Source organism: Corvus hawaiiensis, chromosome 9 (assembly GCF_020740725.1).
Source record: "Corvus hawaiiensis isolate bCorHaw1 chromosome 9, bCorHaw1.pri.cur, whole genome shotgun sequence".
In the NCBI taxonomy this organism is placed as follows: Eukaryota; Metazoa; Chordata; class Aves; order Passeriformes; family Corvidae; genus Corvus; species Corvus hawaiiensis.
Window position 1 is genome coordinate 16047227 of NC_063221.1, and position 27167 is coordinate 16074393.

Below are 27167 nucleotides of genomic sequence, written 5' to 3' on the forward strand. Positions count from 1 at the left end.
ATACGGAGGTAGACACTGCTTCCCAAGCTAACCCCAAGACTGGAGAATTAACTTTTGGGCCAGGTTAGAAATTCTGGATTTTTATGCTAAAGAAAAAGGAAACAAAATTAATGCTTTTCCAAATAGGCTGGCATTTCTTCCAGTGTATTTCATTTCCACATGCTCTGTAACCATATAGAATGATGAAAACATTTCCCAACATGAAAAAATTAATCAGATCACAAATATAAAGAACATTTAAACTAACCTTTTGTACCAGAAAGCAATCAGGCAGTGCTTCAGATTGACAGAAGTTATGCAAATTGGTTCCCTCTATTAGCACAACATGCAGCCTGAGGAAGGAAAATCTGTTAAAACACGATTCAAATTCCCAAGCTGACGGCAAAATTACAATTTGTGGTTCACTGTTCCCTTTAACTGGAGTTACAGGGGAAAAAAAGCCACCCCACTCAACTCCCCTGTACAGAAGGATTTTGGTCAGAGTGTGGTGTTCCAGAAGCCCCCTCATCTTAAAAAAGAAAATACCCCCAACCCACAATCCTTCAAGATTTACGCGGTGTGTCTTCACTGGAACCAGCTGGTGTAAAACTGGAGTGCTGCCCTGACATTGTTTCACCCAAATGCCAACACAGCCAGAAGGGGTAAGCATTCTGGGCCTTTTAGCTCGGTGTCTGTCAACGACTACCTGTTACTGGAACGCGTCATGAGCACAATTCAGATGGTTTCACTCATTTACTGAATGTGCACAGCAGCCGGGCCGCGGCTCGGGGGATGTTACCAGACCCCGGCCGCTACTACCGGGCAGCGCCATTGTGCCTCGGGTACTCCTTTCGGCACAACGCCGAGTCCGAGTCCCGCGGCCGCTGCCCCCCGGGGCCGGACCGACACTCGGACCCAGGAGCGCCACACGAACACGTCGGGACACGACCCACGCTCGGCGGCGCCGGGAGAGCGGCTCCGCGCCCCGGAGGCCCCGCCCCTCGTCCGGGCCCGCCCCTCGCCCTGCGGCCCCGCCCCCCGGAGGCCCGGCCTCCGCCAGGGGGCGCCTGCCCGCTGCAGCCCCGCGCCGTGAGGCAGCGCGAGGCGGGGCGCGCTCCGCTCCCCGCTGCGCCGCTTCCGCGCCGGGCCCGCCCCGCCGCCCATTGTCCCCCGCGCCGCCCTTCACCCGGTCCCGGTGCCGAGTCACGGCCGGCTCGGCGCTGCTTGGGGCTGCAGGTGTCGCGGAGAGTCCGCCGGCCACCGCCTCCGCAGCGCCATGGGGACGGAGGGCGCCCGCGCCCTGCTGGAGCGCGCCGGCAGGCTCACCCTGCAGACCGGCAACCTGCTCAACTGGGGCTGCCTGCGCAAGAAGTGCCCGGCCACCCCCGGCGAGGAGGTGAGGGGCGGGCCGGGGCTTCCCCTCGGGGCGCCTCGGCGGAGGCTCGCCCTGGGGTGAGGGGGCCCGGGCCGGGCCACGGGCGGGGCGGCGGCTGAGGGAGCGCCGGGTGCCGCTCCCCGGGCGGTCCGAGCGGGGTCCGGAGCGGGGGTCGTTCCGGCAGGGCACGGCGCGGCCCGGTGCCCGTCACGGCGAGGAAGGGCTTTGACTCCCGAGCGATCCGCTTGTAGGTGCCCTCGGGAGGCGCGAGATGGTAATGGCAGAACAGGGTTTTGCCTGTTCGTTTTCGTCCGTTCGTTGTGTTCTACCCTGTTGGGAGGTCGGGCCCCCCGTGCCCCCGGAAGCAGTTTGCCCTGAGAAGGAGCCAGCCCAACCTTCTGATCTTGGGAATAAAGGATTAAAATACTTACGAATTTAAGTGCTGTCTGTAATGGCAAAGGGGATCCTTTATACTTCTCTAGTAAGATAAAAATATGAATAGATATGAGCTTGCATTACAGATTATGAAAATTCTCTTTTCTAACCTGAAGTTAATTTAATTTCTTGGTAGTGACAGGTCTTGGGAAAAGTAGTCGTTGTCTTCTTTGAAGTGTAGAGCTGTTGTTCTTTGTTAAGAAGTTGAAAAGAGCTTTTTAATCACTACTCTAAAAGTATTGCCTTTAGCGGTATGTGTCAACACTTAGAACAGTTCTCATAAAACGTCTGGAGATCCTGTGGCCATGAACTTCAGAACCACCGAATTTGCTGTTTTGTCATGACACAGTAATCTCAGAATGGTAACTTAATAATTAGAAAAACTATGGGTTTGGCTGATTATTGCTATACAGTGACACAGGTGATAACCTAGAAGTTGGTTGGTTGCGTATTAATCATGCACAAATGGAAGAAAGGTCTGGGAGGATGATGTAACAAGAACGAAGAATTCATCATACTCTTGTTTAGCTGTCACGTGGTCATAACTTTTTTATTTGGCGTGGTTGCTCATTAAACTTTCTGTAATGTGTGTGAAATAGGGCTGGATTCTGTAACAAAGACGTAGCTGTACTGTGATGGGCACCCTTGTGTGAGTTGTTTCTGGAGGGCTGTTGAGTAAAGAGTGGCCAATGTGCATAACTAATAGTTAAGGTACTGAAATTCACTTGTTTACAGAGAAATCTGCTGGCTTTCCAGAGCTGATGGACTTGCAAAAGCAAATAATTGGTATTATTTACAATCAGCTTTGGACTCTTCTATTTAGTATAGTCAGTTCTCAGTGGCAGAACGTAAGCTAAAATTTTGCAAACTGTGAACCCCCGTGTTAGGGGATGCAGCTGTGTTTGGAAAAGCTGATCAACATATGGCCTGAGGGCAAGGGTGTGGTGTGCTTTAGAGTCAGAGGCCTGTGCATAGTAACTGCAGTAGAAATATGACCTGTGACAGTTGCAAAGCAGGAACATATATAAAAATTTAGTACTGTCTCACTTGCCCTCAGAAAGGAGAAGATAACAATATAAATTGTATGAAAGTAGGATAAAGAGTTAGTTTATTAAAAGGTTATTGTGCTTAGCTATTTACTAGGGGGCTCAATTCTTGCCTTTTGGGTTAGGGGGTTTTTATGCTATTTCAAACGATAGAAAGAATGTATAGTATTTCTGTTCATAAGGTATTGTTCCTGTATTGTGTCTGTGATATCGGGCACTTCTAGTCCGCGCATGGTATTAGAGCTCTCTGAGTTAGGTGTCATAGGAAATGGCTGTTTAATGGTACACAAAGTAGGTGTGCACACTGTTAAAAGTGAAGTAAAGCAGCAGCTGGCAGAAGTGCTCCTGCCCGTGGCAGAGGACAGCCAGAGAGTACCTGTACTTAGCTCCTGGGATGGATCAAGGGGAAGCTACAGCACTGCTACAGCTGCAGCACTGGTACTGTATAAAATAATTTAGCTGATTTAATAGTTACGTCTTACTATGTTCAAGAAAATCCCTGAGCAGAATCTTAGTTGAGTTTATTTTGCATCTGTGGATGAAGGAAAAATGCAAGTGTGGGGTAGGATCTGTAGGTTCCCCCTACAGTAATGAAGGACTTAAAAGCGTTGGTGGTTTGGCATAGTGGAGTAGGTAGGCAGTAAATGAGAAGGGTTGGATGCATCTTGAAAAGAGGAGTAATTAATACAATGAGTATTTAGTGATTGATTGTAAAGTTTAATCTCTACAATGTCACAGCACTTATGCTCTTATCTGACTACTTTGTAACTTAAGAATTTCTGCACAAAAAAGCAGAAAAAAACCCCCAAAAAACCCCAGACCACCACCCCATCCTAGTTCTTGCTTGCTTAGCATTGTTCTTGCCTTTAAAGATGGCATGTCTGAGAAATAAGTGAAGCACAGTACTTGTATTACTGCTGAAACTCTGTGAAAGAGGAGAGAAAAACATTTAAGTGAGCTAGTTTTAGCAAGTTTCAGATAGAAGCTGTGAAGGAAGAATCTCTTGTGGAATGGTGTCATTAGTTCAGCTGTGCAGTCTGTCCTACACACCTCTGTACTGTTCTGTTTGTGTGCAGCTGGAACATACCCACGCTTCAGTGTGAAACAATGTTTTGTAGGTGCGGGACTGCATGCAGAAAACACTGACTGAGTGGAGCTCGAAGATCAGCCAAGACCAAAATCAGGTAGGAGAGGTGTTACGCATCTTATCCATGTTACACGTGAAACCAGAGAAATAAGTAGTCAGTTACACTTCTAAAACTTACAGTAGCTATTAAATTTCTCTATAAGTATATGCAGCTCCAGATACCTTGAAGGAATATTTCTTAACTCCGCTTCTTTCCTTAATGTTTAGTAAATTTGGCGAGGTTAAGACATATCAATAAAAAGAGAGAATCCTATTGATGGCAGATAAGACAGTTCTTAGCAAAATAAAAGCTGTGGTCTGTAAGACTTTAAATTAATTATGGGGCAAGTAAAAATAAATAAAGTCTGTGTACCTTAGAAGTTTGCTAGCATGCTTCTTAAAACTCAGTGGAGAATTCTCTGAACTATCGAGATCGCAGATACCCCATTTGGAGGGGAGCTCTGAAGCATCTGTTGTCTCAGAAATATTTCTGAAGATCCAGAAGTGGCAATTTTTTCCTTAAGAGCTAAAGACTCCCACATAAGTCTTAAAGCCACAGACATGAACATCTGTTATGATCCAGTTTTAAGGTTCTGAGAAATGCCTCTGCCCGAATTAAGGTGCAAACAAGACCATATGCCAGTGACAATAGTAAAGGTTTTATTTGATGGTAAATATGAGACAGAGAGAGAGAAAGAATGAAAGAAAGGAAGAAAGAAGTCGAAAATAGGTGGAGGGGACAGAAAGAGACAGAAAGACAGGGACAGAATAAGGAAAATATCACCACTCTGTGGATCCCAGCAATGTTCATTGATCCTCTCCAGCTGGTCTCTCGGTGGTGAAGGTCCCCGCAGAAGGCACAGAGTCCCATGGGGGTACATGCTCAGGCTGGGTGGGCATGTCCGGCCATGTCCCCCTGGGGTGGGGTCAGTCTCTCACAGCAGACTCTGGTCTATTGCATCACGTGCAGTCCTGTGGGGCCAAGCCTCTCACGTGAATGTCCCGTGGATGTGCTGTGGGTGTGCCCTGTGGGGTTGGGGGTTCCACAGCTGGGCCAGTTAGTGTAATTGGAGGATGGGTGTTCACTGCCTCTCACCAGAGGTTGCACCATGCACCCAAAACCTCCTTCTCCCCCCTCGGTTGGGGGGAGTCTGTGTAAACCTGGCTTCTGTGAGCTGTGCTCTCCCCCCCCCACCCCAAACTCAGCTGGGGATAGTTGCAGCTGGTGGCTTTGGCCTTTTGTGGATGCATAACTTTCCCTCAGCCTGAAATGATTAAACAATGCATTTCCCTTTGTCTAACCAACAGTTTGACTTTCAGTTCAAAGTCCCACTCTTCAGGGAAGCTTCTTCGGTTATAGCTTCTTTATAATGAGCAAAACTTTATATCAATGTTTGAGGCATGAACTATTTTCAGAGTCTGACAACATCTGACATGAAGATCTTGGTGTATTTGTCTACTTCTCTTTCACTTTTGCTTCTGAAATTCAACAAAACAGCAATAGATCCCCACTAAATTTATTATTTGCTCTGTGAAATATTAGCATGTTTCAGGGGAAAAAAAAAAAAAAGGTACCCAAAAAACAAAACAACAACAACAAGAAACCTGAAAAGCTTTCCTGATTGGTTCTTTGGGTTTTGTTACCAGTTCTTGTGTAATGGGGGCATCGGCTGCATGTTGCTGCATTCCAAACTGAAGTGTGTGAGGCAGTTATTGCTAAATGACTTGTAGAAGAACTAATGATTGCTCAAGAAGCAATCAGAGAAAAGAACAAAAACAAACACTTGTCTCTGTCTGATGTAGTGATCCATTTAAAGTAAATTATTTAGTGTAAGCTAGGTTTTACTGTAAGAACACTTTACCGCCGTAATTCCAAATTCTCTCATGAATTATATTGATATCCAATCATTTTTTTAAAAAGTTAAGTTTTGTTTAAAATGCTGACTGTATGGAGTAACTCAAAGGCTCACTTGAGAATCTTTTGGTAGGGCAGCAAAAATTAGCAAAGCATTTTTGCTTGGGGCAGAGTGTTGTGCATGCCTGTAATATAAAGTCTGATGTAGGTAAAGACTTAATGAAGTCATCTTGTGCCAGCTGACATGAGATGTCAGCCTAATCCTAAATGAGGTCAGGGGGTAAAATAATTACTGTCTTAAATCAGTATTTTACAGCATTTTCACTGTAGGTTTTTCATAGGCTTCACTGAAATTACAAAATACTTCTTAAGCAAAGATGTTCCCATCCAACACTCAAACGTCCTAATTCTTATGGGGTTCTTTTCAGCTCGTCATGAGGCTTTTTTAAAACGAGGTCCTTTGAATTGGTACAGCAGTCTTTTCACATCATAAAATCAGAACTACAAGAGCTACTGAATCTTGTTCTCGTTCCAATAATTTTTATCAGTAATTTGCATTTTCTATATTAGGGTCATATGGGGCCTTTCATATATCTTCATTATTCTGACCTCCCCTCAGTGATCAAGAAGCCTTGGGTTACTTTATTTCTGTCTTTGCATTTTTCTACTATTTTGTTTCTAACTGCTGTAAGGCACTCTTTTTTTCTTTTGTTTTTTTCTTTCTTTTTTTTTTTTTTTTAAATTAATTAAAAACATTCTTCGGGAGCTTACTGTCTGCTCTTGATGAGTTGCTCCTAAGTGTCATGTACTTACTACAGGAAACACTGGAGGTTCTGGAATGTACTGTAGCTCAAGCTATAGAAAAAATAAATCCTGAAGAAAGGGATGAGTTGAAAGTATCAGGTAAGAACATAGTCACAAATCCAATGGCATGGAAAGGATTCATATGCAGTCATCAATAGGATATTCATATATGTTTGGGGTTTTTTTTGCTCTGTTTTGTAATTGCAGAATCAAATTACACCATTGCACACTGTTGTTCTTAGACATTGGCTAAGAAAGTCTTGAATTAATATTTCAGATTTTAAAGCAGCTCAGTATTTTTCTAGTTTAACTTACATCACCTCAAGATATTTTAAATGTATTTTGTGAGTCTTTGACATTTTTGAAGCAAAATATTACAGATAATACTGGAATTAAGAAATAGCATTGGAAGCACATTTATTTGCATAATTTTTCCAGGTTGAATATGATGAACTTGAAGGAGGCAGTCCAAACTAACACTAGTACATTTTGAGTCTCAGTAAGTTGTGAAGAAGTCTGTTTGTACTATTACATTTGGGGTTTTTATTCAGGTTGTTATGGTTATTGCTTTGTGTCTTGATGCTTTACAGCTTATTACATCATCTAACTGGATGATTTCTTGTTCTGAGATTGCACAACAGCATTGAAATTTAAGAGAACAGTGTCTTTATTGGGCAGTCACCTTTCAAAAAGTTGGGGTTTTTTCCAATTTTTTAAGTAATTGGTGTATATTCTAAAAACCTTTTACCCAAAAACTCATTAATAGTGTGTATAGCAAAAGTAAATGGCTATATATTAGTAATACCTGGCTTGTTTAGTTATTGATTCCAGTTTCTTTGAAAATAGCAAAGCTTTTCATCGTTGGATCAAACTCTTCATCAATCAGAGATGCAGTTGATCTAGGTAAGTGTGGAACTCAAGTTAGGATTTTTTTACTCTAGAACTTAGATGGAAAAAGTTCTAATTTTATTTCTAGGAGATGTATTTAGTCGTTGTCACAAGTATATCCTGTTTTCCTATTAAGAGAGACTTAGGTAATTAAGTCTATTTGCACATTAGTTCTGTCTGTAAACTTATTAAATGGTTCACTGTGACCTCAGATCTGATTCCTTCCTCCAAGCAGGACCAAGTTTTTTTTCTTTCACACAAAACTTGTTAAAAAGTAAATACCACATGATGTTTTAATAGCAGGGATACAGCAGTTCTTGCCAGTTCTTGTTAGTTGCATTTAATGTCATGAACTGTGCAGTCTTTTAGAGATTATTTAGGAAATAAAATAATGCTGCAGGTAGCTGATGAAATAGTGAAGTTTTACTGAAAATGTCATACAATGTCTCTACATAAAGTTGTGTTGGCCTAATGTAGCAGTAATTGTGAGCAACAGTGAACTTTGCTACCTTGGAAGATTGTTTGGCTTAAGGGGTGATCAAAGAAGAAAGGGTCAAATATCATTATTTTCTGTTGATACCCCAGTTAATAGCCTATATATTGTAAGTTTTAGTACCATTTGTCAAACATACATTAATGGAGTCCTCCTCTAGAAGAAAATAATTAATACAGTTTGTTAGTTCTATTCTGTTTGCTGTGCTGAAGAGGCCTCATGACTTGCATTTTTCATACAGCTCAGTGACTCAGACTCCAAGACTTCCACTTTTCTCTGGCAAATTAAGTCTCTGTACTTGGTGTGCTTTTAGTCTAACTCCTCATACGTAGCAAGTAGTTTCCCTAACCCATGTCCTGTACTTGAGTTATAGTTCAGAGTGAAAGCTACAAATTTTAAAAGAAATTGAGAGTGAAGGAATAGAGAATTGTCATCACTGTCTTCAGAGAAAAATACAGTTTTAACATTTAAAAGGAGGAAAAAGCTTCATGCTCTTGTTCATTTTCTGTTGATTTTTTTTGCTGTTTTCTTTCTTTCTTTCCCAAGACCTACAACTGAATTTTGATCTTTAGCTGTATGCTTGAATCTCTGCTAAAAAGGCTGTGTTGTTATTCTTGACTGCAGATACACTCAGAGTTTCAAATGGTGAATGGGAAGCTAGCAGAGTGAAGCAGGAGGTGTGGCTTTTGCTAGATTTGAAGAGTCATGCTGTTTATGTTCATATCTGACAAAAAATTTTGCAGTGTCTGTTCTTTTTCCTCAGCGTGTTCTGCCCTCGGAGTTGCTCAGTTAGACTCAGTCATTATTGTCCCACCTCCTGTCGAAGATGGAGCTAACCTGTCCTTGGAATATTTGCAACCTTATTGGAAAGAACTTGAAAATCTAGTTCAGAACAAAAAGATTGTTGCCATAGGTACCTCTGACCTAGATAAAACACTGTTAGAGCAGCTGTATCTGTGGGCACAGGTGAGAACAAACTTCCTACTCACAGCATTTCTTAGGACAGAGTAACGGCTTGCTTTGTTGGCTGACACAGTATTATAAACTTCTGTTATAAGTGGTCTTATATACAAAATGTTAATTAGCCCTGTTATTTTCAGTATTTTGTGGATGATCATAATGTTGTTCAAGGTGGGGGGGGCTCAAATACGATTGTTGTTTGTTCACTGTTCTTACATACTGACCAGCAACAACTGGAAAACACAAGTCTGTTCAGTAGCAGGTTCTTTGAAGTACTGCAGGTTTGAGTTTTGAATTATTTTATACTTAGGAAGGACCATAAACAGTACTCTTAAACCTTCAGATTTATTCCAGTGACTCTGAAAATGTAGCTGTTCTCACTTTAAGCTGTGTTACAAAGAGAGGGATACCCCCTTGGAAAAATGGTGTTTGAATGGTAAGCTTAAACATAGAGGAAGACAGGCTGTGAATGAAGTGGCACAATACTTTGTTGTCCAGAGCAACTAACTCATAGCACCATAAAAAGGGTTGAAAGGTCATTTAGTTCCAAGCCCCCTGTCATGGACAGGGACACTTTCCACTAGACTGCATTGCTGAAAGTCCCATCCAACCTGGCCTTGAACACTTCCAGGGATGGGGCAGCCATCCAGCACTTTTCAGTGCCTCAGTACCCTCACAGTGAAGAATTTCTTCCTAATACCTAATCTAAACCTGCCTTGTCAGTCTAAAGTGATTTCCCCTTTCCTATCACCACATGCCCTTGCAAAAAAATCCCTCTCCAGCTCTTTTGTAGCCCCTTTAAGGTACTGGAAGGGACGGTACGGTCTCTCTGGAGCCACCTTCTCACCAGGCTGAACAACCCCAACTCTCTCAGCCTGCTCTCATAGAAGAGGTGCTTCAGTCACCTGATCATCTTTGTGACAGCAGTGTTTTATGTACACTGAGAGAGGGCAGTTGCAGGGTTTAATGACCACCTGCATGGTGATCATGAAAGCAGTTTGTGAGAAGAGAGAAAGTCAGTCGAAGAGCATCCCTTTTAACTTGATCTGATTCAAGCACTTGCCTGAAGGCATGGAAGATTGCAAATTAACTGGCTGATGGAGCCCTCCTTAACTAAAAACCCAAACTATGCTAAACCATGACATTCTTCCTTAACAAAAATGTATTTGGATTTTTTAATTTGAAGTCTTTTTCAAACTGACATCCCTATAATGCTTTTACTAGAGAGGGGGACAAAAAAAGCTGCTGCTGTTTTGGGAGCACAGCAGGCAGGAAGCCAGAGTGCCGTGGGTCAGCACTCATCTTGCTGTGGCAGCACCTGAAGTTAGATCCTCCTCCTGTTTTGGGCTGTGTGCTGCAGGGAATTGCAGGTGTTGCAGCTGCCTACGTTAAGTGATCATGCAGAATTAATTAGCCTTGCTCAGTATTCAAAACAATGGTCAAAGTCAAATTGTTCAAAACAAAATTTCTGTTGTAATAGAAAGCATGGTGGAAACAACTAATATAAGTACATTAGTATTTTTTTTCTTACAGAACTGTTTTGTTACTTTCAGGTGAAACCAAATAGTAATCAGGTGAACCTAGCTTCCTGTTGTGTGATGCCCCCTGATCTCACAGCATTTGCAAAAGAATGTGACATACAGCTCTTAACTCACAATGACCCAAAAGGTAAGACTTCGCCAGTTAAGAGAAGACTTCTAAATGTGTTTATTCAGTACAAAATCAGGAATAATCTTTCCCCAGACTTCAAAGTTTGTTATATTTGAAGCCTGAACCAAGGATTCTAAAAGTTTCTCCTTTATAAAATATTTCTGTTAAGTTATTCCTGTTGCTTCCTCCCCTCCCCCTCCTTCTTGAAACAGTCTTGCAGCCTTGGATAATTTCTTGAAATACTTCTAATCAGAGAAAATAAAGTGAATAGAAGAACAGTCTACTGAGAAATTTGTACTATGTTTATTTCCACAAAATAAGGCCAGTAAATGACAAATGAAAGTGGACTTGCCTACATAGAAATGTTGATAGTCAGTTGATTTTTGAGTAGTTTGGTAATACTAGATCAGTAAAATTACTGTGCTTTAAGTAGGATTCTTTCAAGGTCGACTTCTTCAAATAACATTATTACAAAAAGAGTTGTAAGTTCTTCACTTTTTTATGCAGTGATTCATTTGCTAAATGATTGAACAAATGGGAGGCTTTCCTTTGAGCTGTAGAACTGAGTTACCAGCTCCCTACAATATTCTGGGATATAATACTAGTTTCTCTCAAACATCATCTAATCTTCTTCACTCTTAAGAACACCTTAAATATCTTGTTGGAGTAATACAAAGCCTAAACAATATTTAGTTAATTCCTTCCCTGCATTCTTGGTTATGACTAATTATTCATGATGATACTTTTTCTTCCTTCTCCTTTCTTTCCACTTGACCCCAAAGGAAAAAGTATATGAAGCATTAATTATGTAGTATATACTTCATAGTACCACTTTACAACGAATGAATTTCATCTGTGCCTGAGCAGGATTTATCACTGCTCTAGCAGCACGCAAGATGAATTTCTATTTGATCTGACAATTTCCATGTCCTATGAAATCCAAATGCAACTTGCAATATAATAAAAAGTCTCCATTGAAAGTCATGAAATGAAGGAGAAGAGGATTTGATAGAAAACAGCACAAGCTGTGATTCCTTCATGTGTTGTTTGCTCAGCCTATGTTTTCTGTAATAGTAAGCTGAAGAGTATTGAGACTGTTTTTTGTGAGCACTCTTCACCAAAGACATTGTTCTCTTGACGAACATTCCAGAGGAAACTAGGAAGATCTATACTTGCCTTCATTTCCTGCTTTGTGGCATTTAAGCCCATTTTTCTTAATGTTTTCTGGGCTTATGGTTATTATGAGCCTAGTTAAGTGAGATACTGTAAATGCTGAGCTTCCAGTGACTGCAGAGGTATCTCTGAATGCTCTGTACTTTGCTGATTTCAGCCCTATACTTTACGCACCTCTGGTTTGTCTAGGTAGCTTCTCAAATTTAATTTTCATTTTCTCCCGCTAATGACTCTGCTGATCAGCTCCATTGGATATTCCATAGTCTCAGTTAGTTTTGTGGGAAATACTCAATGTTGCATAAAAGTGTCCTGGACATTCATTTTGTAATATTCAGCTGCTTTTACCCTAAATGCATTCTGGAAGAGTGGATCTGAGGGTGGTACCACTTAAGATCATGACTGTAGGAAAAGGCTTCTCTTACTAAAAGTGTTGCTTTTTGCAGTTGTTTATGTGACTTTATTTTAAGCACAAATATCCCTTTTTAACTTCAGAATTACTTTGTGAAGCAAGTTTCCAAGAAGTTCTCCAGGAAAGCATCCAGAACGTGAAAGCAAACGAGTGGATTCCTTTATGGCTTCTCCGGTATTCAGTCATTGTTAAAAGCAGAGGAATTATCAAGTCCAAAGGCTATATCATACAAGCTAAAAGAAATGCATCTTAAAACTCTCTTTTTTTTTTTTTTTCTTTTTTTCTTTTTTCTTTTTTTTTTTGTAATGGCTGTTTAAATTTCTTTGGGATGGGGGAACATTGCAAATTTCTTAGAAAGATTTTTACAGCATTTGTAACAAACTACCAAAAGTTGTAATTATTCAGTGTGATGTCAGTAGGAGTGTCTGTAGTGTTCTAACACTATTTTTCTTTCTTAACCTATTGATGAGTTCATTTAAAATATGAATGTTTTGGGGCTTTTTTTATTGAAGTTATCTATAGAGTAACAGTTTAAAATATTTTTCTTTTTATGACCAGTTCACTGTAAAAATTATCATTATATTTTAGCTGCCATTAGGTAGTATGGAGAAACACATATTTTTGGTTTTTTAAAAAAAACAAATTACTCTTAAATCATACTTACCTGTTGGGTACATATTTCAAGCATTCAAAGACTAGCTTTTATAGAAAATTGTCATCTTTTATGATAAAATAACCCCAAAAAATTAAGCTGGTATCCCATTACTTGATATGTATATATAGGTAAGTCAGCTGTTTAATTTGTGGGGATGGGGAAATTGGTTTATTTTTAATTGAGTGGAAAAGACTCCTAGGATTTAGAAGAAAATGCATCTTCCAAATTATTTTCTGACTGTTATTTGAATTCCTTCTGGCTTCTTTGTGCCTCAATACGCTTCATTAAGTGTTCGCACAAGTGTGACGGCATTTTTACTGTTTGAAATAGAAAATGTATTAATAGTGAATGTTCAAAATAAGATTTGAAAACAAGTGATGAAGAAATCTGTTTATCAAAAACTGAATTGTGCCTGTCTCCTCCTCAACTGTGGCTTGTTTTTTTGATGCTTGTAAACTACGCAAGCTATTAACCAAGTAGAACAGACAGTAAATGGTGATGCTGTTCACTAAAATTAATTACTTCTTTTGCAGTTGCCTGGGAAACCTGTTGCTTGAGTGCCACTCAGGAAAGATGAAGCAAGGCTTAGCTTGAAGTTAGGTATCTTTCTGATTGGCAGCAGTTTAGCACACTGGCTTTTTAATCCCAGAGATTGCTGCAGCTAAGGCAAGGCTTTTAGTTTAATGTAGTCTTTCTATCAAAAAGGCCTTTTCCTTTCCTTGGCCTTTAAATCAGAGTAGATAGCTAAAGTTCAACTTGTAGTTTAGCAGGAACTTTGATACCGAGTGTCTAAAATAACAAATTTCATTTTGATTTCAGACAGGGGCGTGGCCTCATACTGGTAATAGTCATTGACTTTGTTGTACATATTTTGAGATTTGGACTGTAAAGGAATGAATTTTCACCAACATCTTTCCAATTCTTCATATAGGGAGCAAGTGGAATTTGAATCCCTGTAGGTAGTGTCTGGAGTGTCAGCTTCCTGTAATCCATTCCACTAAGTTTAATGCTGGTAGTTTTTCAAGGTACCTTAGTCCTCAAATATCTTCGTTTTAGTGGCAAATAGCAGGAAATTTTCTTCGCTTCTTCAGTTCTTTTGATAAATGAGAGAAACGGGGAATTGGAACTAGTAATGCATCAATAAAAGTTTGGATTTTTTTCTCTTAATTAAAATGTAGTTTGTTTTTTTTTTTAATGTTGCGCCAGTGTTTATTAGAGTTTAAAATTAAGCTTCCCTACCAGCTCTGTGTTGTGTGCTGATGATTTGACCTCTACCTGTGAGCTGTCTGTATTTGGCTGATTCTGTATTGTTTTAGACTTGTGTTTGTGCTCAGTTTTTTATATGGAAATGCTACAAAATAGGAATTGTGCTAAACCAATGTAAAGGCTGCTCTGATGGGATAGTAATTTCTTTCCTTTCTGTAAACTGCTAATAGTTTGCTTGCTGTAGAAAAGTACCTTTTAAGACGTGGTATTTCTAGAGTCACCAGCAGCATAACTCTTTATCAAGTTACATTATCTCATTCGTTTGGTTTGCATCAAGGTGGGCGAGATGAGATTTCCTTCCACGAGAAACCTGAAAGTTTTAACTAAAATTCGAATTTCCGTAGGCTTTCCAGTACAGCATTTTACACTGTCACACATTTTAAACTTTTTCAAGTGTCTGCACGCCGCGATTCCACCACGTCGCGGCACGTGTGCTGCGGCCGCGCTTCGGCTGCTCCGTGGGGCGGGGCCGCGCCGGGCCGAGCAGAGCAGGCGAGGCCGCCCCAGCCGCCGCTGCCCCGGACCCGCCTTCCCGCCGCGGGGCCCGGAAGGGCGGGCAGCAGGAAGGAAGGAGGGCAGGGAGGAAGGGGCGGGAGCGGCGCGGCGGCAACATGGTGAACACCAGGCGGGCGGCGGCGGCGCGGCGCCGGCAGCAGGGAGCGCGGGCAGGCGGTGGCAGCCCCGGCGATCGCGATGCCGATCCCGCCACTGCGGCGGAGGTGAGCGGAGCCGGGGGCGGGCGGCGGGCGGGGGATCATAGGGCACGCGGCAGCGGGCGAGCGGTGCAGCCTCCGCACGGAGCGCGGGGTCGGTGCGCGGCCGCGGAGCCCGGAGGGGCGGCGGTGGCGGTGTCTGCGCGCCCGCCCGCCGTGCCCGTGCCGCAGCCGGCCCCGCGGGAGGGCAGCAGGCGCCAGAAGTCGTTAGGCCATTTAGCGGTGCGAGTTAAAGGTAGGCTTTTTTCCTTTGCATCACAGATGTTTTGGCATTTCTCTGTCACTTAAAATAGTATTTAGCAGATCATACCTAATTTTGCGGTTGCTGAGAGGCCAGTTTGTTCGTAAAAGCAAAATTGCTTTTGGACACCATTTTGGGGCACATTTTGACAGTTGATAGTATTTAGTGGTTTATAGTTGAGGAAGTCTTTGAATATTTCTGAACTCTTTTTTTGGATTTGCTTCCCCTGATAAATGACAGAACTTTTTAGAATTAGGAGATACTTGTTTATATTTCTTAAAGAATGTGTGTGTTTCTTTTCCTGCCTTGACCAAAAGACAGTAGAGAGATATGCAAGGGATAGTTTGTTAAGACTTCTCCCAGACAGGGCTACACAGAGACGTGTAATATGTTGTCAGTTTAAGTAGGTTTATTTGAAAGGTTTCTTAATGATTTTTATAGCATTCTTTTTATGTAGTTATTTTATCTGTCAATACCATACTTTTTTTTTACTTCTTTTCTAGGTGAGATCCACTGAAATTAGTACTCCTGTGACTAGGAGGATGACTAGAAGAACTAAATCAGTTTGTAAGCCAGAGGTGATTCAGGAATGTCAGTTTGAAGAGTTGGAACATGCAGAAATGAAATCAGATGTCAGTGATAGCTCAGAGATGCAGATTTCTAGGAATGAGAACACAGCTGTTCAGTCAGCACAATCAGTTGCTGAACCACAAGTTGATGGAGATGTGTCAGAAGCAGAATCAAACTGCTCTTCTGTGTCTGGTCTCCAGACACCCTTGTTTGTAAGAATAACACGAAGGCGACAAATTGTAATTCCTTATCAACCAGATTCTGCTGACAAAAAAAGACACGACAATACAGCTTTTGTAAGTAAGTTAAGTAGGATTCTGGATGAAGATGATGTCTCTGAAGCTGAGTCTTGTTCCTCTGCTGTTTCTGGTGTCCACGTACCTAATGTTACCACAAGTACAAGGAGCAGGCAAAGCAAAAAGAAATTGTGGCCAGACACAGTTCGTGAAGCCCAGACTGAAGATACTTCTGATGCAGAATCGTGTTGCCTAAGTTCTCATGTGGAACCATCTGTCACTACCAAACGAATTACTAGGAGCATGCAAATGAAATCACAAGCAGAAAATACTAAGCAGACTGAGAAAAAAAATGAATTTGTTTCAGAAGATGAGAATTTAATTGAGGACACCATTAAATCTGAGCCCATAATAATTTCTGATTCTAGACCTACTGCAGAACTTGTCTGTGACACCGAAGATGCTTCTACCCTCATTGAGAGTAATAAAGAACCCAGTTCACCTGAAAGTAAATGTGCTTCCAAATGTGCTAATGCAACCCGGAGTGAAGACACAAAAGAAGAGGTTTTAAGTGATGTGACATCCCATCTTACAAAAACAAAACAAAGTGACACTAAATCACCTGTGAAGAAAACAACAAAAAATACACAGTCTGTTGAGATAGACCATTCAGAAGCAATATGTGACCAAATACAAGAAGATAACAGTAAAATACTTGGGAGGGGGAGGAAATTAGAGTGTGTGGCTGTTTCTTTGACTGACTGCATGAGTCCTAAACAATTTCTAGAATCCCATGGACAAGTAGCACCAAATGAAAGTAACGAGATTGCAGAATGCAAAAGGGCAGATACTGACGCAGATGCACAGCAGTCTGTCACATGTGCTGATAAATTGAGGAAGAGTAAGCAAGCTAGTGCAGTGAGCAGCCCATCAAAGGACGTGGCTGTTGCACAGACAACTGAAAGCATTGGTATAAGCAGGATGCTCGAAATTGGTGCAGACAGGGGTGAAGACCAAACAAAAGAACATGAGGTATCCCACAGCAGTGAAAAATCAAGCAGTGGTAATGACTCTGTTGCATTGTTTCTGAGCAACAGTGACAGTGATGACTCTGAAAATAGCGATATGGCAGACATAGATACAGTTGATGAGAATGTGTGTCACACAAAGTCATATGAGAGAAGTCATTCCCTCAAAAAATCTTTTAAAAACGGTTCGCTGCATGTTGAAGGTCTTTTTGTAATTGATACTGAGCCTGGCACGAGTTCCAGCCAGAAGTATTATCTGGATGATGTAGACCAAGACAGCGATGCTGAAAGTAAGCATGAAGGAGGTGAAGAAGGTAAAGAATCAGATTTGGAAGAGGATGAAGAGGAATTGATAGATGAAGATGAAAAAGATGAAGATGATGATCTGTTGAAAAACAAGGTTGACGTGTAAGTATCTTGCTGGGAATAGCTAAAGAATCTGCATTTCATTTAAGCATATGCACGTTAGAGTATGCACATGAAGTGCAGAATATATAAGAGAGTAGTCTCGACACATTTATCATGTTGCTGCAGAAAATGGTGTTGCACATATTATAAAATAGGAATATGGTCCATAAATTGAGGGCTTGGGATTTTTTTCAGTTTTGTATATAGTAGGAACAGGAAATTTTTTTGGCATCTGGAGGCCTTGTATGTGTTCAGCTTAAAAAACAACGTGAAACTGGGTTAAACTGGTCAGGCTGACTGAATTGGTTATCCAGGTCACAGTTTTGTTAATTTTTTTTTTTCCACTTGAAATGTAGATAACAAAAGGTCCAGTAAATTCCTTACACATTGCCTGATTAAATCATACTTTTTAAATAGTTGTATATAATTTTATGTGTTGGTTCTTGCTGTGCTGTGGATGGTGACACTTCAGGTGAAACTTAGCATGGAATCAGAATAATTTAGGTGAAGTGATACTTCTTGAGTTCTTGTAGTCCAGCTGCTGCTAAAATCCCTTCATATGTTTAAAGCTTAATGCTCATTTCTGTTGGTTAAATAAGTCTTAAGCTAGTAGAAACCTTCAGGTAGGCCAGAAGTCTTAGCTAAGAAAACTTAGCCAAGCATTCAGTGCGAAAGCATTATACAACATCAGTCACAGTTTGATAGAAAGTTGTTAAAGGGCTTGTATTAAGCATTCAAGCCACAGTAAATACCTGTTGTACCTCTTCAGATAATACCATCTTTCTCCATTGTAGTTCATAGCTTTTAAACATTCTTGTCATCAAAAACAGCCATTGTACATTGTTTGTGGATGCATTCCTTTGGCTGCCTGAATGAAGTAATGAAACAAATGTGAACATACAAACTTTGAAATATTTCATAGAACCGTCGGGGCTCTGAGCCATTGACCAGAACCCTCTGGATGCAACCATCCAACCACTTTCTTATCCAAGCTTAATAACTTTGTTCCTAGTGTGGTTTTACAGACAAAGACTTAAACATTCCTACAATGAATTCTAGTTTCTTCATACTTCCCATTAAGAGTTCCAGTATTTTTACCACCAATATGTTTGGGTTTTTTCTCTTTAGCTAGCAAGCTTGTCAATGTATAGAAGGATGCTGGTCATGAGTTCTTCTGGCAAGGTTAAGCAAATTTAAGAATTCAGTTATACAGAAGATTATTTAATATCTAAAATGAGAGTGCAGCATTAGAGTTAATATGACAGATTTGTGGAAGTGATTCCACAGGTATTTTTTAATTTAAAAGTTTTACTTCATATAATGGCATGAATCACCCTCCCCACCTGTCATTTCAAAATTACGTATTCTAGATAACAAGACTTAAAATCATTGCAGAACTGAACCAAATTGGGAAGAATAAGAAAAATATTTTTTCTGTTCATCTTCCTCAGAGGACAGTAGAAGGTTTAGCTGCATGCATGTTACAGTGTTCTAATAATTAACTATTTCTCCTTTAGTTTACATCTTTCCAGTAGCATAGACCCTGGTTTGAATATCAAGAAGCTTGGAGGTTTATATATCAGTTTTGATGCAAAAAATCAGAAGCCTGGATCAAGTGTAATTGAAAAACCGAAGGAGAAGAAGAAGGATCAGGTAATGTGTTTACAATTATTCAGTTATTTGGGAGTACAGTAACACAAAGATCAAAGTTAATCTAGGAAGGTTAGTTTGTTTGATTTGAAAGAAGTATCCTTGCTATGGCTCACTGAGAACTTGCATTCTTTTTGACCGAAGTGTGGTTTTACATTTGGTTTTAATGGTGAAAGTTTAAATATACCTGACTTTTCAGAAACTGAAAACCAGTGCAAATTTCAGCATTACCTTGTAAAATAAACCAAAGTTGATTATACCTGGAGTTTTGCCTAATGATACACAAGCTTAAGGTCTGCTGACAAGATACTTAGTCCATAGCCAGAATGAATTTCAGTAAATAAACGTCTGTAATGTCCCTAGTATAAAATCAGCAGTTTTATTTCAAAAGCACATATTGATGTAAAGGGAGTGTGTGATTTTTGTTGAGACTCTTTTCTTCGGCCCATCTATGATAGCCCTCTTTACTCCAAAGGATTTGCTATCTCACTTCCTCGAGAGCAAGTCAGCTGCTTTCTGTTGCTATCTAGTGTTCTATTTTGAAGATCCCTACTGCTCGTGCATTGCATTAGAATGCATGCTTAGATTTTGCATGATTCCTTCAGTAGGTTCTGTAAATACAGTTAAGCAGTAAAATTCGTATCAGTGAGGTGACTCTCTAATGTTCAAAAAATTTCTTAACAGCTCTTGCAGAAGAGTGTAATAACCCCAGACTTTGAAAGAAAGGAATGTGTCCCACCTTACAGGGAATCACTTCACCAGCTGAAGAAACAGCGCAGGGTAAGTGAAGAGCTGCTAATGCCTCAAATAACAAAACAAGCTGTGGTAGAAAGCTGCATGCTGGGACTGTTTGCATATCCAGGCCTCACTGGAAATGGAGTGATGAACTGCAATTTAGTGTCTTCTTTGAACTGTCCTGTGAAAAGCCATCCTTTTGGTATGCTCAGTATATGCTCAGTACAAATCTGTCATTCATGCAGTGCTGATAACCTCCTTTACAATAGTGGTCCTAAAATACGTGTTTTAAAGGTACATATTTACATTCTAAATGCTTTATCCATCTTTTGCAGCGAAGAGTTCCCTGTTCTGTCCCATCCTAGTTGCTGAATGCAAATTCATTGTTCTTGGTATTACATCCTAGGCAGAGCGAGAGAAAACAGCAGGTGATGGCTGGTTTGGTATGAAAGCCCCAGAAATCACAAGTGAACTGAAAAATGATCTTAAAGTTTTGAAGATGAGAGCTTCATTGGACCCTAAGCATTTCTATAAGAAGAATGATAGAGATGGTCTGCCTAAGTACTTCCAGGTAAGGAAGCAGCAGAAAGTGGCATTGTACTGCTGAAGTTTTGAACAGCTGTTTAAGAATACCTAATAACGCCTATTTTGTAGGTAGTTTTTATGTTGATTTAATTTCATATCTCAATTATTAAAGTATTTTGATTACTTGGCTGGAGTTTGCAGGAGTTTGCAACTGTAATACAATTCTGTATTACATATGTATATGTGCTGTTGATATTTTTAGTTTTGGCTGATCTCCTAGTAGTGAACAAATACCTTACAGAATCCATATTTTGAATGCTCGGAGGACTAGATTTTCACTGCTTTTTTGAAATACTGGCCTTTTTAAACAAGTGTGTAGAAAGTAATTGGCTTTTATTTTCTTACTAGCTAATACAGTTTTATGGCTACCTTTGTGATAAGCTGAAATTTTTGTTACTTGTAGCTCTCAGCTTTGAAATGGTTTGCATAAATAAAGAAATTACTATGGAAGCTATAGAAATAGGCCTCCGGAAGCTTTGAATAGTTAGCATGCTTGAGGAAATGTTTTCATTTCTCAGAATATTACCACTTCATTCTGAAGTGTGGAGGGTGTTGTATGTTTTGAAACTAGAAAAACTTAGACTGAAGAGTTCCACATAATTAGATCCATGTAGGTTTATTTTCACTGCATGAAACATGTACTCTGTGTATCTTTACTATTAACCTGACTTATGAGAGCTGACTGACATGCTGGTTGGAAAAAATGTGATGCATTTCAGGATGAAACCCTTGTATTAAATTAGCTGCTGTGTAGTCATCTAGCAAAACCACCAGAAGGAGAAACAGGAAAAGGTTTAAGGGGGTCATAAAGGTTTCCTTTCCCTTATGTTTAAAAGTTAAAAGCTGGATTTCATTTATGAGTTAGTGTTGATATAGCACTCCAGCATTGAAAACTGTAGTCTTAAAGCTCAGGCCTTCCTCTCTGCACTACACAAGGACACCAAAAGTGACTCTGCATACAAAACATGACTTAACTTATTTTGGTATTTGCACTTTTATTAAGCAACTGTCATTCTCATCTGCTCTGTAGGTGTCTTTACACTTTTTGCTGGGGATTTAAAAAAAAATGGCAAAATAATTCACATCTTGCTGTTCCTGTATTTTTGTTTTCTAGGTTGGAACTGTAGTTGATTCTCCCATAGACTTTTACCATAGTCGAATCCCTAAGAAACAGAGGAAGAGAACAATTGTGGAAGAGCTGCTTGCAGATTCAGAGTTCAGAAGGTATTTAAAAGTAGTTTTGCAATTCTAATATCCCATGTAAAAGAGGAGTATTTTTAACTCTGAAGCCTTTTTTGGTTTTGTTCAGCTTGTATGGTGATTTTTTATACTTCAAAGAAAAATTTTTAACCTTTTAGTGCTTCCATAGTACTGCCATTTAGAAGGCCTAAGGAACAGGGGATAACTAGACTGAGAAAATGTGTATTTCATCTTCATAAAAGGGTGTTACCCAACTTGGGTCATCACTATTGGCAGCCACTCTTAAAGACTGAATTTTTTTTTCTTGGCATAATTGATAGAAAAGAGCAGCCTGTAATTCTGTGAATGTTGCTGTTATTTCCTTTTATAAATATGTCAGTCTGCCACCTGTCATGGGAATCAAAATTGTGCTAGAAGACTTACTTGAAGATTATGATTGGGTTAATGTCTGCATAACCTACGGTTTTTGGAGTTGTTGGTCCATTTTGGTATTGGTTATTACATGATGTTGATCTGCATTTCTCTTTTCACATAATGACATGTTTTCTTTGCAATAGTGCATGATTTGGGATTATAGATTTAATTTTGTCAGGCTTGTAAATTAACTATATAAAGTTGGGAAGGCAAGTTACTATAGCTATTTCTTAAGTAGTTTTCTGGTTTGACCTGATTTACAAGGTATTTATTAGAAAGTAGTTTTAAAAATTAATGTATTTGAAATTTGATCAGTTAATTTATGTGGTAGCTAATTAAGGGCTCTAATCATGCACTTCAGCATTAGTGTAGATGCTTGTCAGATTTCGGTGTTGCATTTAAAAACCTCAGCAGTGCTCATTGCCTAGCGTCTGTTGTATTCATTGGTGCAGGTCCATAAGAGTCTGTGTTAGCAGAGCTAGCAATTCACATTCAGTAAGTATACCCTGCTCATGGTTTAGTATTCACCTCACCTCAGTTTTCAACCTGGAGTAGAGTAAGGTTTATTGTGGGAAATGAAGTTACAGGGAGCTCTCTCAACAGAGAGTGTGGCAAGAAGGCACTATAAAAGTGGGTGTAATTTCTTCATGGTATTGTCAAAATTGCTGAGTCTTCCCCTTATGAGCAGTAGCAGTGTTTCAGCAAACTGTCCAAAATATGATAGCATATGCAATGAAGGCCCCCCTATCAAAATTAATGACAAAATTCAATCGAATTTACTTCCAAAACTAATTTACCTGCATTTATCATTGATCCAGCTGTTGATTTCCCTTCACTTATGCATAAGTGTATAAAATCAAAGAATCTGATTCAGAAAACATTCAGAAAACATTCAGAAAACTGAGAAAACTCAGTTTGGAAAATAATGTGCATAGAGTACTGTCCATGTTATCTTTTCCTGAACTTTGGTTTGCCATGCTTAAAAGTAAATTATCTATTTTGTTCAGATATAATAAAAAGAAGTATCAGGAGATCATGAGTGAAAAAGCAGCTTTTGCAGCAGGGAAGAAGAATCGGAAGAAGAAGAAATTTCACAATTAAGAATTGAAGAAAAATACCAAGCTGGAACAACTTACTTGTTATAAAACTTTCTTGCAGAATGCTTTGGTTGTGGTGTTTTGTTTGGGTTTTTTTAAGATTGCAGGTCATGTGCATATTGAGGTTTAGGGAAATACTTGCTGTGAGAATTTGGTAGGAAACTTTAGGAAATTATCAGGTATCTAAATTTAAATTAATTTAGATTTTTTTAATTACTTTTTATTTTAATTAATATTTATGTTAGAAGATAATTATATGAAAGCATATAGTTAAATCTGAGTAGAAAATACAGCTTCACAGATTGTGGTCTTCTCAGGCTTCAGACTTTACATCAGTTAATTAGTAAATTCATTTTCAAGTTATATTTGTAATTCATCTTGGCACATATTGTGTGCCAGAACATATTTTTCCATGTCTTGTCGGAGGTGCTGCTGGCCAACACTGTAATAGAAGGTATTGAAAAATGGTTTGGTTGTGAAGGGTTTGTTTCAACATTGACCATAATAGTATAGAGAATGTCCTGGAATTCAGTGCCTACACATACACTTTTATATTCATGTGTGTACATATTATATATATTATTTAGAAGATTAAAATTACATATTACTTAATAAATAATATAAATAAGTAGTACTTATATCTAAAATTTTAACTGTCATATGTTGCTTTTATTAATTTTTACCATTTGATTATTGTCTAATGATATTTTTGAAAATAACTTGACATTGGCATCCATTATCTAGGGTGTGGTGTGCAGATTGTGTCTGTTAGCTGACCTGGCATAGTTCTGAAGGTGAGCAAATGGAGTGAGTCTGGAAGGCCTCTGCTACCATTATAGAGCCAGAGATGTCATCGGCCCAGTTCCCCTTTACTGATGGTCACGACCTTTTGTGATTTTCAAAACTGCTGTGGTATTTGGTTGGTTTTTAATGACCTGGTCATTCTATGGCTGTTACAATTAGTGTAATTTAGTTACTGCCTTGTAGCAGAAAAGATGGATAATAGAAGAAATAAAACTGGCACTACATTGTCTTAGGTGGATTGGGTGATTAGGATGTAGAAGTCACTATCAGAGGACCAGTGGTCGATTATTTCCTTACCACAAGAAAAATGAATTTTAAAGGTTGCAGGCCTTAAGCAAGAAGTGCTTAACTATGTTTTTGACTAATATTTAACCATCAACTTTTCTACTGAGAAGAAGTAGGTTTTTTAGGGATTAGTTATTTGTGCTGAAATGAGCATCATGGTATATATTGACCACCAACTGAAGTTTGAAAGAAATTTTTCTTGGATCCCTTTAGGGTGTTTTTTATCATCCCAAAGTTGACCATAATGTTTTACTACCAGAAACAGACAGGAATCTAGAGTCCTTGAAGAGTCTTCACTGCCTGGAGATGAATGGTGTCAAAGTAAAGGAAATTCATTGGGAAGTATTAAACAAGTACAAGTAGAACCGCCTGTCTCCAGGTCTCATTTAATATGCACAGGCTATTTAATGCAACTACATTTATGCTAATATCTCAATTCCCTGTAAATGATAAAAAAGCCAGTAAAAACAACTGTGGTGTCTTTTCTCCAGCTGAGACATGGAATACAAAAAAAAATTAATACTGAACACTGATAAGAAAACAAGGCACCAGAGTAGTTGTAATTCTGTTGCATCCTGGGGTGTTCAAGTGCAACTTTGGAAAAGCAGGCTGTGACTTTGAAGGACCTTAAAAGAGAATGCAAGCTGTGGTGTCACACAGCAAGCAAAACACTATGTGCCTGTTGCTCAGGCTGCTCAATAACCTCAATGCAGAGGTTACTTTGTGTGCAGCCTAACTAGAAAGGGATTTGGTTTGTGTTCTGTATCCTTTCCTTTTTTTGATTTGTCTAATCCCTTCAGTTTTGTCCCACACTGTGCCCAGCAAGCGCCCGTGTTCTGTGCAAACGGGGTGAGATGTGCTGGGAGCATTCCCAGGGCTGCAGGGTGGTACTTGCAGGTTGTGTTGGCTGGCTTTGCCAGTCACCTTGGCCTGAGCTCATGCCTCAGCCTCTGGTAGATGAGGCACTGGACTGAGCACCTTTCCTGAACCACCGGTTTTCATTAAAGCACAAACAGGGGGGCTTTGAAATTGGCATCAAGTGTAAGGTGCTGGAGAGAGTTAAACCCAGATGCACCGTGTGATTGCCTGTGCTTATCAGATTTCTCTGAAAACACATAAAAACTTACGTGAAGTTTTGCCTATCAGTTGCAAGTAGTATTTTCTTTTAATGGCTGTCAAATATTTGTGTTAACTTTTAATTCTGCCTTTACTGAGTGTGATGGTTAATGTGCCTGATCGTGTGTTTCATTTTCAGATTTTCTTTTATTGCTTTTAAATAAGCATTATTACAGTTGGAAAGTTACACCTGCAGGATTAAAAATAATTTATCAAGAAAACCCCCCAAATTTATTAATTCAGGAATAATGGTCAGATTAATTTATTCCATTCTGAGCAAAATCAAAGTGGTTTGTTTATTGCTGCTACTATTCTGTTTTACCACCTAATTTGATTGCTGTATTTAAAATGGCTCTTCATCTTCTATCTGTAGGTATGTGTAAGTCAGAAAAGATGGTGTTAATTACGGTGTTCTGTTGACTGCGTTTTGAGGGCTTATTTCGTTGCTTGAAAGTAACCAGAAATGTATCACGGTGACCCATTGTTACTGAAGTGCCTCCAGGAAAGAGAGCGTCTTGCTTTTTCAAGTAAAATTACTTTCCGTCCTGGAAGCGTAGCGGCCCCACTGGGCTGGTTGTCGGTTCTGACCGCTCTGGCCGAGCTCGGGCCGGAGGAGCAGGAGCAGAGCCCTGAGGGCGGCGGCGGGCCCGGGAGGAGACGGAGCAGAGCCCTTCTCCCGCTGCCTGAGGGCGGCGGCGGGCCCGGGAGGAGACGGAGCGGAGCCCTTCTCCCGCTGCCTGAGGGCGGCGGCGGGCCCGGGAGGAGACGGAGCGGAGCCCTTCTCCCGCTGCCTGAGGGCGGCGGCGGGCCCGGGAGGAGACGGAGCGGAGCCCTTCTCGTGCTTGGCGATGGCGGCTGGTGCCGCTGTCGCCGCCCGCTTCTAGCCTTCCCCAGTCAGCCAGGCACGGCGGGAGGCGGGCCCGGAGAGCCTCGCTGACGGCAGAAGCGCCGAGCCGGCGGACCGGATACCTGCGGCGGTGAGGTAAGGGACGGAGAGCGCGGGGGAGAGATTTCCGCCCAAAAGGCGTAGGGGGCGGGGAAAAAATAGAGAGAAAAAGAGAAGACACGACTCCGCCGGGACTCGAACCCGGAACCTTTGAATCCCTTCAACCCTCTAGAAGTCCAATGCGCTATCCATTGCGCCACGGAGCCACCTGTTGGAATTGTCGCACAGCGCTTATAGAGCCTGCGCGCACCGTCACGCGTTAGCCCCGAACGTTCCGGCTTTTTTCCTCTCTTTTTCCGATTTTGTTTTTCTTAAACAGTGTGAACAGGCTTATTCGTACACGCCGCCACGTAAACGAGTCTCGCGGCAGCCCTTGCGTGCTGCCAGAGCGCTGCCCACGGCCCGGGTGGGGCCCACGGCTTCCTGTGCAGCGCTCGCCACACGGCTGCGTCCTCGTTTCTTACGGAAGACCGACTTCATCAGTGATCAGTATGAGATATGTGTTGTCATCCCACTCTGGCGTTTTCAGTATTGATCCTTATGCTTGAGGGAATATAATTATAATCCACAATTGCCTTTTATTGAGGAATTCTTCCTCCAAACGTCTGTAAATTCTGAGTAGCACTGCCCTTCCCCCGTGGATTCAGAAAGAGAAGATTTTTCCATAAAAGCTGTAATTATAGTCTGAAACAAGTCCGCGATACTATTTTTTGTAATCATGAGTAGGCACATTAGAAACCCCAAGAACCAAGAGTCTGAGGTTATTTTTTCTTTAACCTTCCCACCAGTATATCGCAAGCGGAGCCTGCGGCCTTCTCGACGAGGGGGCGCGGGGCTGCCGGCACCGCCTCCGAGGAGGGCTCCGGGCAACGAGGCCTGAGCAGTAAAACTCTGTGAGAATCTCATGTTGCACTTTATCATAATTTTAAAGTGCACGTATCCGTAAGAGTGGAGAAATACATGTAAATAAGCACACCCTAAAATCTGAGGAACCAAGAAGCTAATCATACCGATGTAAAATAAAC

At 40.7% G+C, this 27167-nt stretch overlaps 2 protein-coding genes and 1 non-coding gene across 4 annotated transcripts; 2 read left to right on the forward strand and 1 right to left on the reverse strand.

Annotated features, from left to right (window-relative positions):
• The first annotated feature begins 448 nt into the window (after nucleotides 1-448).
• Nucleotides 449-14015, forward strand: GCLM (glutamate-cysteine ligase modifier subunit). Of its 2 annotated transcripts, none has more exons than XM_048313103.1 (7): nucleotides 449-641; nucleotides 3954-4019; nucleotides 6635-6719; nucleotides 7467-7523; nucleotides 8765-8967; nucleotides 10515-10629; nucleotides 12277-14015. In XM_048313103.1, the coding sequence occupies exons 1-7, from the start codon at nucleotides 621-623 to the stop codon at nucleotides 12444-12446; spliced, it is 717 nt and encodes a 238-aa protein (XP_048169060.1). In that variant the 5' UTR covers nucleotides 449-620; the 3' UTR covers nucleotides 12447-14015. The 2 variants fall into 2 exon arrangements, with proteins under 2 accessions (XP_048169060.1, XP_048169059.1); XM_048313102.1 differs by lacking the exon at nucleotides 449-641 and adding an exon at nucleotides 1130-1375.
• A 696-nt stretch (nucleotides 14016-14711) lies between these two features.
• Nucleotides 14712-23054, forward strand: DNTTIP2 (deoxynucleotidyltransferase terminal interacting protein 2). The gene is made up of 7 exons (XM_048313021.1): nucleotides 14712-14833; nucleotides 15572-17310; nucleotides 18828-18963; nucleotides 19645-19740; nucleotides 20102-20266; nucleotides 21395-21504; nucleotides 22902-23054. Exons 1-7 carry the CDS (start codon nucleotides 14726-14728, stop codon nucleotides 22993-22995), a joined length of 2448 nt encoding a protein of 815 aa, XP_048168978.1. The 5' UTR covers nucleotides 14712-14725; the 3' UTR covers nucleotides 22996-23054.
• A 3208-nt stretch (nucleotides 23055-26262) lies between these two features.
• Nucleotides 26263-26348, reverse strand: TRNAR-UCU. The gene is given in 2 exon segments: nucleotides 26263-26298; nucleotides 26312-26348. It is a non-coding gene; the product is annotated as a tRNA-Arg (tRNA).
• Between the last annotated feature and the right edge of the window lie 819 nt (nucleotides 26349-27167).

What these genes read in the sequence shown, in the direction of transcription:
- GCLM (XM_048313102.1), top strand. Translation starts at nt 1,256, where the DNA reads ATGGGGACGGAGGGCGCCCGCGCCCTGCTGGAGCGCGCCGGCAGGCTC. An exon ending in CAGAGATGCAGTTGATCTAG is followed by an intron (nt 7,524 to 8,764) that starts GTAAGTGTGGAA and finishes CTTTTTCCTCAG; the next exon opens with CGTGTTCTGCCCTCGGAGTT. An exon ending in AACTCACAATGACCCAAAAG is followed by an intron (nt 10,630 to 12,276) that starts GTAAGACTTCGC and finishes TTTTAACTTCAG; the next exon opens with AATTACTTTGTGAAGCAAGT.
- DNTTIP2 (XM_048313021.1), top strand. Translation starts at nt 14,726, where the DNA reads ATGGTGAACACCAGGCGGGCGGCGGCGGCGCGGCGCCGGCAGCAGGGA. An exon ending in TTGAAAAACAAGGTTGACGT is followed by an intron (nt 17,311 to 18,827) that starts GTAAGTATCTTG and finishes TTTCTCCTTTAG; the next exon opens with TTTACATCTTTCCAGTAGCA. An exon ending in AGCTGAAGAAACAGCGCAGG is followed by an intron (nt 19,741 to 20,101) that starts GTAAGTGAAGAG and finishes ATTACATCCTAG; the next exon opens with GCAGAGCGAGAGAAAACAGC.